The sequence below is a fragment of the Hylobates moloch genome, unplaced genomic scaffold (assembly GCF_009828535.3).
Source record: "Hylobates moloch isolate HMO894 unplaced genomic scaffold, HMol_V3 SCAFFOLD_19, whole genome shotgun sequence".
Taxonomy (NCBI): Eukaryota; Metazoa; Chordata; class Mammalia; order Primates; family Hylobatidae; genus Hylobates; species Hylobates moloch.
Window position 1 is genome coordinate 13,203,600 of NW_026652294.1, and position 17,292 is coordinate 13,220,891.

At 44.1% G+C, this 17,292-nt stretch overlaps 1 protein-coding gene across 1 annotated transcript in view; it reads left to right on the forward strand.

Moving 5' to 3' along the window:
* The window catches only part of SFI1 (SFI1 centrin binding protein), a 120,434-nt gene that overhangs the window by 65,061 nt on the left and 38,081 nt on the right, over window positions 1–17,292 (forward strand). The window contains exons 8-10 of the mRNA XM_032139845.2: window positions 742–844; window positions 11,690–11,846; window positions 14,153–14,314. Coding sequence (XP_031995736.2) covers window positions 742–844; window positions 11,690–11,846; window positions 14,153–14,314 — 422 coding nt within the window. The remainder of the gene's footprint in view (window positions 1–741; window positions 845–11,689; window positions 11,847–14,152; window positions 14,315–17,292) is intronic.

Sequence of the window (17,292 nt, forward strand, 5' to 3'; positions counted from 1 at the left end):
TTTATTTATTTATTTATTTATTTATTTATTTATTTATTTATTTATTTTTCGAGACGGAGTCTCGCTCTGTCGCCCAGGCTGGAGCGCAGTGGCGCAATCTCGGCTCACTGCAAGCTCCGCCTCCCGGGTTCACGCCATTCTCCTGCCTCAGCCTCCCGAGTAGCTGGGGCTACAGGCGCCCGCCACTACGCCCGGCTAATTTTTTGTATTTTTAGTAGAGACGGGGTTTCACCGTGGTCTCGATCTCCAGACCTCGTGATCCGCCCACCTCGCCCTCCCAAAGTGCTGGGATTACAGGCGTGAGCCACTGTGCCCAGCCTAATTTTGTATTTTTAATAGAGACAGGGTTTTACTATGTTGGCCAGGCTAGTCTCTTAACTCCTGACCTCAGGTGATCCACCCGCCTCGGCCTCCCAAAGTGCTGTGATTACAAGTGTAAGCCACCGCGCCTGGCCATAACATATTTTTTAACAAATCAAACTGTGTAGGTCAAACAGCATGTCTGTGGTGTCTAAAGCAGGATCTGACCGTAGGAACCATAAGTTTCCAACCATTAATTGGCAGATCTGGGACTTTTTCTCAATTGTTTTGTTTTATTTTTTTTCCCCAGCAGTGAATCTAGAGATGGTACTATGAAGGAGAGGACTAGAGCCGAGGGTCTGAGGCCCCACACTAACTGCTCCTCTCTTTTCTGAGTGTCTTTTTACTGATGGATTCCATCTTTGATTTGCTGTTTCACAGGGTGTGGTGGAGCACGTGGAGGCAGCGACTAGGACAGGTCTGCGTGAGCCGTGCCCTCCATGCCTCTGCTTTGAAGCACAGGGCCCTGAGCCTCCAGCTGCAGGTGAGTCCAGCAGATGTGGATTTTGGCATCCTCTGTCTGTGTTGTCAAGCCTCTCACCCACAGAGGGCAGTGCTGGGCCTTCCCTGCAGCTCAGGGCCTGAGAGGGGGTGGGGGCAGAGGTAATCTGGAAGGCTGGGCTCTTCCAGAGGGAGGCTGCTGTTAGGAATAAAGTAGAGGCTTGTCCTAGATGGGCCTAGATCAGTGGCTTCCGGAGTGCTTCTGGTAATTGTGGAGCTGGAGAGGGATTTATGAATTAGTTATAAACATGTTTAGAGAAACAGCAGTATACTCTGATTTCCTCATTACTGTTTTCCTACAGCAAATCAGAAAATAATTGGGGCAGAAAAGAAACTAAGACTGAAAAGAAAACCTGGCTTCCTTTTCTTTATAGTTTTGATTGTCTTAGAGTGTTCTTTTAGGCAAGCCACTAGTTTTTTTTGTCAATCATAAATGACTAAGGCCTGTACTAAAACCTTCTTATCCTTTGACATATTCTCTGAATTCTTGTCATGTTTTTGTGTCTGCTGGGTACTTACAGAGCTGCCAAATAAGTTACAGGAAATAAAATAGAGAAGAGGAAAAAAAAATTAGTGCCTGTTTCCAAATGTAGGAATAGTATCTTCTTATTCTAACAACAAATTGCATAGTCCATGTGAATATGTGCAGATCACATGCAAATAGCATATATAGTCATCTAGATCAGTGATCAGCAAACTGGCTCACAGGCCAAATTTGGCCTGCTTTCTGTTTTTGTAAATAAAGTTTTATTGGGATGCTGCTACACTCATTCATTTGTATATCATCTGTGGCTGCTTTCAGATTACAAGGGCAGTGTAGAGTAGTTGTAACAGAGACCTTATGGTCTACAAAGACTAAACTATTTGTTTTTTGACCCTTTAAGAAAAAGTTTGCTGACCACTGAACTTGTAAGGTCTTCTGAGGCAATAGCAAGGAAATAAGAGACACAGTTCCCACCAATAATAATAACAGTACCAATAGCAGTAGCAACTGCAGCCTGAGTGACAGAGTGGGGCCCTGTCTCAAAAAAAAAAAGAAGAAGAAGAAGAAGAAGAAGAAGTAGTAGTTTTTATTGTGGTCTTACTTGTGTTAGGTGCTGGACTAAGTGCTTTACATGCATTATCTAATTTTCATAAACCTTTTTTAAAAGTCCCATATTATTGTTAAGGAAACCAGGAAGGTTAAATAACTTGAACCAGGGTCATGTGTACAGTGAAGCTTAGAGCCAGGTTTTTAAAATTTTTTTTATTTTTTGAGACAGAGTCTCGCTCTGTCACCCAGGCTGGAGTGGAGTGGTGCAGTCTCGGCTCACTGCAAGCTCTGCCTCCCGGGTTCACGCCATCATCCTGCCTCAGCCTCCTGAGTAGCTGGGACTACAGGTGCCCGCCACCACGCCTGGCTAATTTTTGTATCTTTAGTAGAGATGGGGTTTCACCATGTTAGCCAGGATAGTCTTGATCTCCTGACCTTGTGATCGCCTGCCTCAGCCTCCCAAAGTACTGGTATTACAGGCGTGAGCCACCACACCCGGCCGCTTAGAGCCAGGTTTTAACCTAAGCAGCCAGAAAGCTGCATCATCATCTTTTTATATATATATATTGAGACAGAGTATCGCTCGCTGTGTCCCCTAGACTGGAGTGCAGTGGCACGATCTTGGCTCACTGCAACCTCTGCCTCCCAGGTTCAAGCAATTCTCCTGCTTCAGCCTCCCAAGTAGCTGGGACTCAGATGCATGCCGCCACGCCTGGCTAATTTTTTGTATTTTAGTAGTGATGGGGTTTCACCATGTTGCCCAGGCTGGTCGCTAACTCCTGAGCTCAGGCAATCTGCTTGCCTCAGCCTCCCAAAGTGCTGGGATTACAGGCATGAGCCACCGCGCTTGGCCTGCATCATCATCTTAATCACCATGCAGTATTGTGCTGAATAGAGCAAGTGATCCACCTGCCCCTCGGCCTCCCAAAGTGCTGGGATTACAGGCATGAGCCACCATACCCAGCCTACCCTCTCTTAATCTACACAGCATCTCTATGCACTAGGCAGGTCAGACATCATGAAATATGTAAAATTTTAATTTTAATTTAAATTTTAAAATTAAATTTGGCATTTCAAACATAGAAACACATAAAATGTAAAACACTTAGAAAAATATTAGCAGATAGGCCGGGTGTGGTGGCTCACACCTGTAATCCCAGCACTTTGGGAGGCTGAGGTGGGCGGATCATGAGGTCAGGAGATGGAGACCATCCTGGCTAACATGGTGAAACCCCGTCTCTACTAAAAATACAAAAAATTAGCCAGGCGTGGTGGTGGGCGCCTGTAGTCCCAGGTACTCAGGAAGCTGAGGCAGGAGAATGGCATGAACCTGGGAGGCAAAGCTTGCAGTGAGCTGAGATCATGCCACTGCAATCCAGCCTGGGTGATAGAGCAAGACTCCATCTCAAAAAAAAAATTAGCAGCTAGCCAAGTACTCACCAGCCTCACCCAGATTTAAAAGGTGTTAGCATTTCGTATACTTGCAAAAAAAAAAAAAAATTTAGCAGATAGCCAAGTACTCATCACCCTCACCCAGATTTAAAAGGTGTTAGCATTTTCTATACTTGCTCCAGAATTTTTTTTTAAGTTATTTTTTGGGGGACAGAATCTCACTCTGCTGCCCAATCTGGAGTGCAGTGGTACCATCATGGCTCACTGTAGTCTTGACCTCCCAGGCTTAAGCGATCCTCCCACCTCAGCCTCCCAAGTATCTGGGAACACAGGCATGTGCCACCATGCCTGGCTAATGTTTTTTTTTTTTTCCCCTTGTGGAGTCAAGGTCTCACCATGTCGCCCAGGCTGGTCTGAAACTCCTGAGCTCAGGTGATCCGCCCGCCTTGGTCTCCCAAAGGCCTGGGATTACAGGCATGAGCCATTGTGCCTGGCCCAGAATTTTTTAAAGTGACAAAATTTAATGGACACTGCCAAAGCTCTACTCTCCCTCCCTCCCTTCTACTGCCTCTTCTCCTTAGAGATGGCCACTCTTTTGATTCTAGTATGATTGTTCTCCTATATTCTTTTTTCTTGTAAAAATATGTGCACGTATCCATAAAGAATAAACGTATGGTACACTCCTGTAGTCCCATCTACTTGGGAGGCTGTGGCAGGACGATCACTTGAGGACTTGGGAGGCTGTGGCAGGACAATCACTTGAGGACTTGGGAGGCTGTGGCAGGACGATCACTTGAGGTCAAGTGTTTGAGGCTAGCCTAGGCAATATAATGAGACCCCATCACTTAAAAAGAGGTGGGAGGGGCCACGGTGGCCTACGCCTGAATACCAGGACTTTGGGAGGCCAAAATAAGAGGATCACTTGAGCTTAGGAGTTCAAGACCAGACTAGGCAACAGAGTGAGACCCCATCTCTACAAAAAAAAAAAAAAAAAAAAAATTAGCTAGACGTGGTGGCGCATGCCTGTTGTCCCAGCTACTTGGGAGGCTTAGGTTGGAGGATCACTTGAACCTGGGAGGTCAAGGCTGCAGTGAGCCATTGATCATGCCACTGCACTCCAGCTTGGGCAACAGAGCAAGACCTTGTCTCAAAAATAAATAAGTAAATAAGTAAATGGTATGGCTTTGTGTAGTTAGGACATTTATGAATGGTGTCATACTGTACTTTGCAACTTGTTTTTTTAGTGCAACAGTATATTTTTGAGGTTTAGCCATGTGATTTCTTTCTTCCTTTTTTAAAATAGAGACAGGGTCTTTCTCTGTTGCCCAGGCTGTTCTTGAACTCGTGACCTCAAGCAATTCTCACACCTTGGCTTCTTAAAGTGCTGGGATTATAGGCCTGAGCCACCATGCCTGGCCTTATCTATGTGGATAGACAGAGATCTATTAACTGTGTATATTATGCTATTGTATACACAAGACACAGTTTATCTGTTTACTTACTGATGGACTGTTGACTACCTCTGCATTACGAACAATACAACCAAGAGCATTCTTTTTCTTTCTTTTTTTTTGAGACTCCGTGCAGTGGCACAATCTCAGCTCACTGCAACCTCCACCTCCCAGGTTCAAGCGATTCTCCCGCCTTAGCCTCCCATGTAGCTGGGACTACAGGTGTGCGCCACCACATCCAGCTAATTTTTCTATTTTTAGTAGAGATGAGGTTTCACCATGTTGGCCAGGCTGGTCTTGAATTCCTGACCTCAAGTGATCCGCCTGCCTCTGCCTCCTAAAGTGCTGGGATTACAGGCGTGAGCCACCATGCCCAGCCCCCAGTTTATTTTAATTATTCACGGATCTGTTTCTCAGCTCTCTCTTCCATTCATGTATTTGTCTATCCAGACCATACCAACGCCATACTGTTTTAGTTACGATTTGATGAAGTGGGTAAGCAAGAGTGTAGGTTCTTGAGTCAGACTGTCCAAGTGGAATTCTGCCTCTCTCACCTATTAGCTTCGTGCCTTTGAATGAGTTACTTCACCTATTTGTACCTCAGAATTCTTATCTGTAAGTAGATCATAATAGTACCTACCTCATGAGGTTATTGAGGCTTCAGTAGGATGATCCAGTTATTAATAATATACTCAGAGCAATGCCTGGAATATGGAAATGCTCAATAAATGCTAGCTGTTTATATTCCTACTTGACATATAGTTCTTAAGGCTCTATATTTCAGAGAGAATCTCCTTTATTCTTGTTTTGTTTTTAAACTTAATTGTTCTTCTGTACTCTTTCTTATTAATTTTAGGATCAACTTGTCAAGTTCTATAACAAAGGCTATTAGGATTTTTTTTTTTTTTTGAGACGAGTCTCGCTCTGTCACCCAGGCTGGAGTGCAGTGGTGTGATCTCGGCTCACTGCAAGCTCCGCCTCCCAGGTTCACGCCATTCTCCTGCCTCAGCCTCCCAAGTAGCTGGGACTATAGGCGCCCGCCACCACGCCCGGCTAATTTTTTGTATTTTTAGTAGAGATGAGGTTTCACCATGTTAGCCAGGATGGTCTCGATCTCCTGACCTCATGATCCGCCCACCTCGGCCTCCCAAAGTGCTGGGATTACAGGTGTGAGCCACTGCGCCCGGCCAAGCCTATTAGGATTTTTATTACAATATACTGACTGACAGCTTATTAGGTTAGAAAAATTGTCATATTGAGTCATTTCATCTATGAATTTGATATATCTCGTAATATATTACTGAGCTTGAGAAGGAAGGATGAGGTCATGAGGTAACAGGCAGCCAGAACGCAGGGCCTGGCAGGCCGTGCCTGTTAAAAAAGGCTTTGGCTTTTATTCCTGGGAAGGTGAAGAGCTGCTGGCTCTGAGCAGAGGAGTGACATGATTGTACCTACCTCTTAACATGATTCTTTGATTCATAGTGTGCTGCTTTTGGGGTAAGAAAGGGAAGGATATATATGAATGTGTGTTTGTGGGGTGTGTGTGTGTGTGTCTGTTTGCTTATATTTTCAAGAAGGAATAATGGAAAAATAAATGAAAAACTTACCGAAAAATGGTTACCTATAGGAGGAGGGAGGGAAGGGTATAGGAATAAAGTACTTCTGTGAATTTACTTTGTTACATAGTTTTAACTTTGAAACTACGCAAATATTTTATATAATTACAAAGCAAGAGTAAATAAAGCAATTGCTAGATTTTCAAAACAAACTGAAACAAACATAACAAGTTTGTGGCAATGACTACACAGAGAATAATTACTTCAAGTAACTTTAAAATACAATATTTTGACTGTTCACCCTGGTGGAATGTGTTAAAAGGATATAATGAACTGCTAAGAAATCTAAAACCACATTCTTATTAAAACAAGTGTTATTGTTTCTAGGAGGTTTGAAATTGTTATATTGAAAGTATTATAGTTACATTGTAAGATAAAGCAAATAATTATGGCAGTGTCGTTAGGAATAAAGACCTTCAATAGAAAAGAAAAGATTACAAGTATAAAAATCAAATCTGTAATTGGAAGTGTAAATATCAATATGGACTCTCTCTGTCTCTTTCTCTCTCTCCATATATATATATATTTATTTATTTATTTATTTATTTTTTAACCGTAAGTGCATTTCTGGTCTGGCGTGGTGGCTCCCAGCACTTTGGGAGGCAGAGGCAGGTGGATCACCCGAGGTCAGGAGTTCGAGACTAGCCTGGCCAACATGGTGAAACCCTGTCTCTACTAAACATATAAAAAAATTAGCCAGGCATGGTGGTGGTGGGCACCTGTAATCCCAGCTACTCGGGAGGCTGAGTCACGAGAATCACTTGAATCCAGGAAGCAGAGGTTGCAGTGAGCTGAGATTGTGCTAGCTGCACTTCAGCCTGGGCGACAGGGTGAGACCCTGTCTCAAAAAAAAAAAAAAAAAAAAAAAAAGCATTAGAAGCAGTGACAGTAGTATAGCATTTAGTATCCCCAGTGCCCAAGTTGTGGTCTTAACTATTTCCCACTAATAGGAACCAGGGCTTTTTAGAGAAATGGCTGATTATAGGTCTGGGGCAGGAAATAGACAACATACACCTAGGACTAAGGAACTTAACAAAAGCTAATGGAGTTGTGTCAGAAGGACTCAGGAACCAATTTGGAAGAGTTCCCAGGGCTTAAGATAGAAAAGTTTGAGCATCAAAAAACAACAAGCTAGGCATGGTGGTGCCTGTAGTACCAGCTACTCAGGAAGCTGAGGCAGGAGGATCACTTGAGCCCAGTAGATTGAAAACATCAAATACATAAAAATTCACGCATTTGAAATAATTTTAGAAGAAAGTGGAACTCATCGGTCATGATTTTGAGTTGTTAGGGGAGTTAACTCAATTCTTTAAAAATTAAAGCATTTTAATTCTTTAAAAATTAAAGGCAAAAAATTAAGCATTTATCCCACCTTTCCTATATAAACTGTTAACTCCAAGAAACCAGAGGGTTAACGAGAGAGGAGGCTTCTTTATAGAAGAATTCCAGTTAATAAATGCAGAAGGAATACTAGAATTATAAAATTGCTGTTTTGCCACCCCTAATGAGGACACAGATCTAGGCAGCCATCACTAGGTGAGAGGATGGTGGGAAAATATAGGAGAAATCTGGCTACTTGCCATCCGAATCCACTAAACAATCTTGGCATTGCTACAACTGTGGCAGCCAGACATGATGTGCCTCATGATACTATGTAAGGGGAAGTACCCAGCCACATTCATGAACTGTTCTTGCCTAAAAAATTGAACGTGACTCCAAGCCTAACGCAAATTTCTCAGTTTATAGGAAATACAGAGGTCAGAGGAACAAGTTAAAGATACTTCGAGGTTACAGTCAGCCAAATCCAAAATGTAGGACATTTTATAGGATAGATGACTTGATTTCTCTAGTAGACTGATGGCATGAAAGAGAAAAAAGGCAGGAAGGGAAATTGTCATATAAAACAGAACTTTAAGTGACCTAACAATTGAAGCGAACCAAAATGGACCACTCTGGCTGTTGTGTTAGGAATACATTAGAGCCAGGCATGGTGGCAGATGTCTGTAATCCCAGCACTTTGGGAAGCCAAGGCGAGTGGACAGCTTGAGCCCCAGCATTTGAGACCAGCCTGAGCAACATGGTGAAACCCTGTCTCTACAAAAAATACAAAAGATGATCTGGGTATGGTGGCATGTGTCTGTAGTCCCAGCTACTCAGGAGGCTAAGTGGGAAGATCACCTGAGTCCGAGAAGTTGAGGCTGTAGTGAGCTATGATTGTGCCACTGCCGTCTAGCCTGGGCAATGCAGCAAGACCCTGTCTCAAAAAAAAAAAAATTAGCTGGGCATGCTGGTGCATGCCTGTGGTCCCAGCTGCTCAGGAGGCTGAGGCAGGAGGTTGAGGCTGCAGTGAGCCATATTCTTGCCACTGCTCTTCAGCCTGGCAGTCTGAGTGACAGAGTGAGACTCTGTCAATAAATAAATAAATAAATACATCAGAGATGATCAAGGATATAAACATGGAGAACAGGTAAGAAGCTATTACAAAATTCCAGGGGAGATTTTCCACAAAGATGATAAGAAGACGGTGGTTGGATTCTCAATATCTTTTAAGATGTAACCGACATCTTTAAAAGATGTATGGATGAGATATGAAGTTTTAGAGTCCTAGATGACTTCCAAGTTTTGGCCTAAGCAGTTGGAACAATGGAGTGCCATTTACTGAAATAGGAAAGACTGCAGGAGAAGCAGGTTTGTGGGAAGAGATTAGGAGGAGCCCAATTCTGGACTGTGTATCTTCAGCCTGATAGGCCTTTTGAATATCCACAAGAAGATATGTTAAGGAGGCAGTGGGATACTGGGATATATGTGTGGAATATTGAGGATGGGGCCAGGATAGGAGGTACATTTGGGAAATTCAGGAGTTCTCAGTAGGCAGATGGTATGTAAAGTTACTAGAGTGAGCGAGGTGCGGTGGCCCATGCCTGTAAATCCCAGCACTTTGGGAGGCTGAGGCGGGAGGATTGCTTGAGCCCAGGAGTTCAAGACCAGCCTGGGCAACATAGAGAGACCTCATCTCTTTTTTTAAAAAAAGCTACTAGGGTGGGTGAAAAAATAAAGGGAGTGAGTGTAGCTAGATGAGAGGTTCCAGGGCTGAGCCTGCGAGGTGCACAGAGGTGGGAGTCAGCAACAGGAACAAAGCAGGGACACATCCTGAAAGCCAGGTAAAGGAAGGAGGAAGCCTTTGTCAGACACTTCTGGAAGGTCAAGGGAGGTGAGGACCAAAGTCTGACCTTTGGATTGAGCAACGTGGAGATTGCTGATGCACTTCATAAGAGTAGTTTCATTCAGTAAGCCTGTGGGAGTGGGCTCAAGAAAGCCTGCCTGGGAGACAGAGAGATTAGGAAATAGCTCTTTTGAGGAGCTTGAAACAGAAAGAACCAAAGTGTTAGCTGGATGGCACAATGTGGTCTAGAGTCTAGAGAGGGGTGTTGCTTTGTTTGTTTAAGAACCACTGGTTTATTCCTTTCAGAAAGTATTTTTGTAATGGCAGTCTTCCCCCCACAACTTTTTATTTCTGACAAACACCAAATCATAGAAAAGGTGGGTTCACCTAGTTTGTGTTTCACCTAGTTTAACCCATTGTGGTTTTTGGTTTGGTTTGGTTTGGTTTTTTTGAGACAGGTTCTCACTCTGTTGCTCAGACTAGAGTGCAGTGGTATGATCACTGCTCACTGCAGCCCCAACCTACCTGGCTCAATCGATCCTCCCACCTCAGCCTCCCAAGTATCTGGGACTACAGGCACACACCACCACGCCTGGCTAATTTTTTTTTTTTTTTTTTGGTAGAGACAGAGTTTCGCCATGTTTCCCAGGCTGGTCTCAAACTCCTGAGTTCAAGCAATCCTCCTGCCTTGGCCTCCCAAAGTGCTGAGATTACAGGCATTGTAACATCATTGTAACGCCAACCCATTGTTAACATCTTGCCACTTTTGCTTATACACATTTATTTTGTCTGAGCTGCTCTAAAATTGTAGACACAAAGTTTATCTTAAAGCATATGTCTCCTAAAAAGGATGGTCTCCCACATAACCATAATATCATTATTATATTCCAAGAAATTTAATATTGATATGATAATATATAACATGCATTTCATATTAAAACTGTATATTGTTGCTATTTTCATTTTCATAGTCTAATCAAAGGTCACCCATTGCTTTTAGTTGTTACATCCTGAAGAGATTTTTTTTTTTTAAGGATAGGAAAAATAATAGCACATTGATATGCTGATTTCAAAAATCTATAGAGAGTGAAAACTGGTGATTCATAAGAGGGGAACTGCCAAGGCAGTAAACTTGGGAAGATGAGATGTAGCCAGAGTGGGACAGGGTTGGGAGGGGACTGACTTTGGGGGAGCCTGGACGGTTTATCCAGAGTAGCAGGAAAGAGAGAAGACAGAGCCCATGGGCAGGTGGGTAGTTAAACATGGTGGACGTTGAGGAAATTTTCTTTTGATTGCTTTTATTTTCTTAGTGAAATGGGAACGATGGTATTCAGTTGAGAGGAGGGAAAGGAGAGGTGCGACAGGTTGAAGAAAAGATATGAAGTCTTTGTCTAAGTCATCTTCAGATTAGAACATGCATTATTACTGATCTAAGGGTGTGCATTTATAGACCCTTGTAGACCCTTAGCTTCTGTAGATAGACATCCCTGGAACTAATCTGCCTGAAAAAGGACCACTTTACAGTAGGCTTTCTCTGACTTTGGAAGAAAAGGCAGACCCTCACTTATCCCAAATCTGAATTAATTATATCACCCCTCGGATTGTTTCTGCTCCTTGTCTGCTTGTTTTTGTTTTTGTTTTGAGTTGGTTGCTCTTGTCGCCCAGGCTGGAGTGCAGTGGTGCGATATGAGCTCACTGCAACCTCCGCCTCCTGGGTTCAAGTGATTCTCCTGCCTCAGCCTCCTGAGTAGCTGGGATTATAGGCACCCGTCATCACGCCCAGCTAATTTTTTGTATTTTTAGTAGAGACAGGGTTTCACCATGTTGGGCAGGCTGGTCTCAAACTCCTGACCTCAGGTGATCCGCCCGCCTCGGCCTCCCAAAGTGCTGGGATTACAGGCGTGAGCCACTGCGCCCGGCATCTGCTTGTTGATTTTATTCTTCTTCTTTTTTTTTTTAATCCAGAAAAAAATTACTTTTGAAAGCAGAATGTCCCTCTTAAAGACCCTTTTACCCCACAGTCCTATAGCTTATGATCCTGCTAGGGGATTGCCACTTCCTTGTTTCTAATTTCAGCCTTTCCAGCATGTGTCTTTCTCTTTTCCCTCTCCACCTGTACTTCACCCTGTTTTCCTGCCTCTCCTTTGACTATTGCCTTTTCTCCGGTTTTCAGGCTTGGTCACAGTGGCGGGAACAGCTCCTGTATGTCCAGAAGCAGAAACAGAAGGTTGTCTCTGCAGTGAAACATCATCAGCACTGGCAAAAGCGGAGATTTCTAAAGGCCTGGCTTGAATACCTGCAAGTCCGCAGAGTGAAGAGACAGCAGAATGGTGAGCAGGAAGCTCCAGGCTCTCGAGATAGAGGATCTGGTCACAATTTCCACTGCTGCTGCCAGTGGTACTATACTGAGAAGTAATATAAGGTGCTACTCCAGAAATTTTGGTAAAAGGAGATTAAGGAGGAAAATACATCATCCTTGAGACATTTATTTCTCTTTGGCCTTTTATTTATATATCTATATCTATCTAGCTATCTATATAGATTTTTTTTTTTTTTTGAGACGGAGTTTCGCTCTTGTCGCCCAGGCTGGAGTGCAGTGGCACAATCCTGGCTCACTGCAACCTCCGCCTCCTGGGTTCAGGTGATTCTCCTGCCTCAGCCTCCCGAGTAGTTGGGATCACAGGTGCCCACCACCACGCCTGGATAATTTTTGTATTTTTAGTAAAGATGGGGTTTCACAGTGTTGGCCAGGCTAGTCTCAAACTCCTGACCTCAGGTGATCTGCCTGCCTTGGCCTCCCAGAGTGCTGGGATTACAGGCGTGAGCCACTGCACCTGGCCTCTTCTGTATATTTTTTATCTAAATAGGATTTTCATTTTGCTATAAGTATTGTAATTATTTTGATTAATATGTTGATAACCTATGGTTTTGTATCTTGCTTTTTTCCACACAGTTAATCAACACTTTCCTACATCTTAAGTATTTGTCATAAATGTTATTTTTAACAACTATTCATATTTTATAGGATGGCTTACCTTAATATACTTAGCCATTCTCCTATTAATAGATATTTGGATAGTTTCCGTTTGTCTCCAGTTATGCAAATGCATGTGATTTTGATGTCAAGTTTTTTGGATACTGTTTATATGGTTTTGTTTCCCAATTAGATTCAGAAGTAATAATACATAGAAATGTGAACATTGGTACACTTTTTAACTTAAGTTTATTGAGTTTATACCAAAGTGAGTCAAGCACTATGCTAAATACTGGGTTAAGGGTCTCTGGCGTTCGCCTAAACCTCCCTGCAGAAATCTCTTAGGCTGCCAACACTGTCTCTTGGGAGAGTTTAAATGTGTTCATTGGAGGATAGTGACCCCAGACCAATAGTCCAGTTGCCCAGTCCTGGAATGTAAAGGCATTAAGCTGTTTAGTATGATAAGCTATAGACTAATGCCTGCCTCCAATTACAGCAGTCAAATTCCAGGTCTGATTCCCATCCCCTTCCTGGGCCGTAGCTCATCAGACCATTATCTGACTAGCATTAAAAGGAGATGAAGCTGGCAGCCAGGATCAGGTTGGCTGAAAGCTCAAAAAAGCCTGTGCCAGCATGGCAACTGAATTTTATGTCATTGACTCAATCTCTAAGTCCTATCCAGGAGACATTTGTTTAGAAACAAAAGTAAAACAGTCCTTTTTATTTTTTTTTATTTATTTTTTTTTTTTGAGACGGAGTCTCGCTCTGTCGCCCAGGCTGGAGTGCAGTGGCGCAATCTCGGCTCACTGCAGGCTCCGCCTCCCGGGTTCACGCCATTCTCCTGCCTCAGCCTCTCCGAGTAGCTGGAACTACAGGCGCCTGCCACCACGCCCGGCTAATTTTTTGTATTTTTAGTAGAGACGGGGTTTCACCGTGGTCTCGATCTCCTGACCTCGTGATCCGCCCGCCTCGGCCTCCCAAAGTGCTGGGATTACAAGCGTGAGCCACCGCGCCCGGCCAAAACAGTCCTTTTTAAAAGCAACTGTTATCATTCCTGTTCATCAGTATCTAATTAGGAGCCTCAGCCCTTTGATGTAACTGATTTTATAGCATCCTCCTCCCTAAAATCACAGACCTTTTCTCTTTCCTTAGAGAGAGGAGATGTAGCTCAGGTATTCCTAATGACCTTTCAAGGTTTAAAAAACTTGTATTTTGGCCAGGCGCAGTGGCTCCCATCTGTAATCCCAGCACTGTGGGAGGCTGAGGCAGGCGGATCACTTGAGGTCAGGAGTTCGAGACCAGCCTGGCCAACGTAGTGAAACCCCGTCTGTACTAAAAATACAGAAAAATCAGCCAGGGGTGGTGGCGCATGCCTGTAATTCCAGCAACTTGGGAGGCTGAGGCAGGAGAATCGCTTGAACCTGGGAGGCATAGGTTGCAGTGAGCCAAGATCACGCCACTGCACTCCATCCAGCCTGGGCGACAGAGCGAGACTCCAACTCAAAGAAAAAAAAAAAAGTTTAGGAGTGTGTGTGTGTGTGTGTGTGTGTGTCCTTGAACCCCTGCTGTCTGCCAATAGTGGGGTTCAGTTTGTCTTAAAGATGTTTCTAGCTCATCTTCTAACCTTAGGGGAGCAGCACTTAAGTTATTTCTCTGTTGCAGAGATGGCTGAGCGATTCCATCATGTCACCGTGCTCCAGATACACTTCTGTGACTGGCAGCAGGCCTGGGAGCGGAGGGAGAGCTTGTACGCCCACCATGCCCAGGTGGAGAAACTGGCCAGGAAGATGGCCATGCGGCGCGCCTTTACTCACTGGAAACACTGTATCCTTTCAGATACCCAGCCTGTCCATTGCCTCAGCCAGGACAGCATGAGCTCAGCAGCATGTGAAACAAGTCATGAGATATATGGGAAACAATTGCCAAACAATTTAAAACAGCCTTATCTCTGTTGACAGTCTTAAAATTTTCTATTTAATTGGGATTGTGTATAAAAAGAGTACTTACATATTTATAGTTTAAAAATAATAAAATGGACAACTATGTATCTTGTCACCCAACTTTCAAAATAGAACCTTGCTAGCACACCTATCTGTTCCTCCCTGACTGCGTTCTTTTTCTTTTCCCTCAGAGGTAATCCTACTTTCCTGATTCACATTTTTTGGTGTTACAATTTAAATGCTTTTCTCTACCCACTAGGTGGTGGAAATAGCCACCACTATCTTTTTCTTGGTGATACCATTACCATGATCATAGCTTCCATTTATTGCACTTTTACTATGTAGCAGACATTATGCATCATCCTCTTCATCCTCATAGCAGTGCTGTGGAGTAGGTGCCACTATTGCCATTTTACAGACGAGGAAACAGATTCAGAGGAGTTGAGTGTATATTAAAGTCACAAGTCATTGGCAGAGTCAGGATTTTCAAAACCTAGGCCTTTAACTCCTGTGTGCATACTCTTTTTTTTTTTTTAACTTTATTTATTTATTTTTTTGAGATGGAGTCTTGCTCTGTCACCCAGACTGGAGTGCAGTGGTGCAATCTCGGTTCACTGCAATCTCCGCCTCCCGGGTTCAAGCGGTTCTCCTGCTTCAGCCTCCCAAGTAGCTGGGATTACAGGCATGTGCCACCACGCCCGGCTAATTTTTGTATTTGTAATAGAGACGGGTTTTTGCCTTGTTGGCCAGGCTGGTCTCGAACTCCTGACCTCAGGTGATCCACCCGCCTCAGCCTCCCAAAGTGCTGGGATTACAGTCATGAGCCACCACACCTGGCCTCTTTCTTTCTTTCTTTTTTTTTTTTTTTTTTTTTTGAGACAGAGTCTTGCTCTGTCACCCAGTCTGGATTGCAGTGGTGCCATCTCAGCTTACTGCAACCTCCGCCTCCCGGGTTCAAGCGATTCTCCTGTGTCAGCCTCCTGAGTAGCTGGGATTACAGGTGGCCGCCACCATGCCCAGCTAATTTTTGTGCTTTTAGTAGACATGGGGTTTCTCCATGTTGGCCAGGCTGGTCTCAAACTCCTGACCCAAAGTGATCCACTTGCCTCGGCCTCTTAAAATACTGGGATTACAGGCGTGAGCCACCATGTCCAGCCCTGTGTACATATTCTTTTTTTTCCCTTTTTTTTTTTTTTTTTTTTGAGATGGAGTTTCGCTCTTGTAGCCCAGGCTGGAGTGCAATGGCCCAATCTTGGCTCACCACAACCTCTGCCTCCCCGGTTCAAGCGATTCTCCGGCCTCAGCCCCACGAGTAGCTGGGATTACAGGCATACACCACCATGCCCGGCTAATTTTTTTGTATTTTTAGTAGAGACAGGGTTTCTCCATGTTGGTCAGGCTGGTCTCGAACTCCTGACGACCTCAGGTGATCTGCCCGCCTCGGCCTCCCAAAGTGCTGTGATTACAGTCCTGAGCCACCACACCCAGCCATATTCTTAATCACTACCTCTACCATACTGTGTGCCCAAGTGTGAGAATTTGGACTGCCTAGGATATTCATCCACACATTTTATTTGTTCATCAAAGTCTTGCTTTGTATAAACTCCTGCTTAAATTCTGGGATATGAGGAAGCTCAGACTAATGATAGTTCATTGTCTAGTGGGGAAAATAGACATGAAAATGGGTCTTTAAATATGGCATGATAACTGCTATCATAAAGATGTGTATGAAGTTCCGTGAGAGCGACTGGAGATTCAGCCAAGGAGGTAATGTTTGTGCAGAATTTAAGTCATAGGAGATGAGAAGTTGGGAAGTTTGATGTCTTAGGGGAAGACTGCAGAAGGGTGGAAAAGGCATTTCAGTGAGGAAAAGCATTCAAGAATCTGGTGGGCTGTGGAGGTATGGATGGTGGGAAAGTAGATGCAGGAACCTCTGGAGGTTTTTTACTTTTTAAAATTTAGAGACAGGGTCACATGTTGCCCAAGCTGGAGTGCAGTGACTTTCACAGGCGCAGTGGTAGCTTACTACAGTCTTGAACTCCTGGGCTTAAACAATCCTCCCTTCTCAGCCTCCCAAGTAGGTGGAACTACAGGCACACACCATCACACCCGGCATCAGGGGTTTTTAAGAAGAGAAGAGGCTGGGGGCAGTGGCTCACACCTGTAATCCAAGTGCTTTGGGAGGATCACTTGAACCCAGGAGTTTGAGGCTACAGTGAACTATGATGGCACCCTTTCCCTCCAGCCTGGGTGACAGAGTGAGACCCAGTCTCTTAAAAAAAAAAAAAAAAAAAGAAAGAAAGAAATGCAGTCAGATTTGTGCTTTGGAAGGGATAATTCTGGATTAGCGGAGAGGCTAGCACTGGTGGGAGACCAGTTATGGGAGGAGGCTCACTTACCAGTCTATGTAAGGGAGTCGGGTGAACTGCAGGGTGTTGGGGGTGGGGACAGAAGAGCAGGAGGGGATGGAGAGAGCCAAGAGATTTAGGAAGGGAGCAGATGGACTTGGCGACTGATTAGATGAGAGTGGGAGGAGAAAAGGTTTGAAAATAACTCCAAGATCTTTAGCTCAAACATCTAACTGGATTGTGATGCCAAAACATTCTATAAAAAAAGGAGCAGATTCTGCTTTAGATACAGTGATTTCTAAATGTTTACTGAAATTGATAGCAGTTTATCTCAGGTATTTTTTTGCCTCTCATCTCATGGGCATTCAAGGGGAGGAATGCAAGACCAGATGTTTGATCAGTAACTGACAGGGTTTCCCTTTGCCCACTGCTTCCCTGGGTCATCAGGAGTAGACAGAGGTGGACCTCAGCCCACCTGGCACGTGTGTTATCCCCGATAGCCATGGCCCTTCAG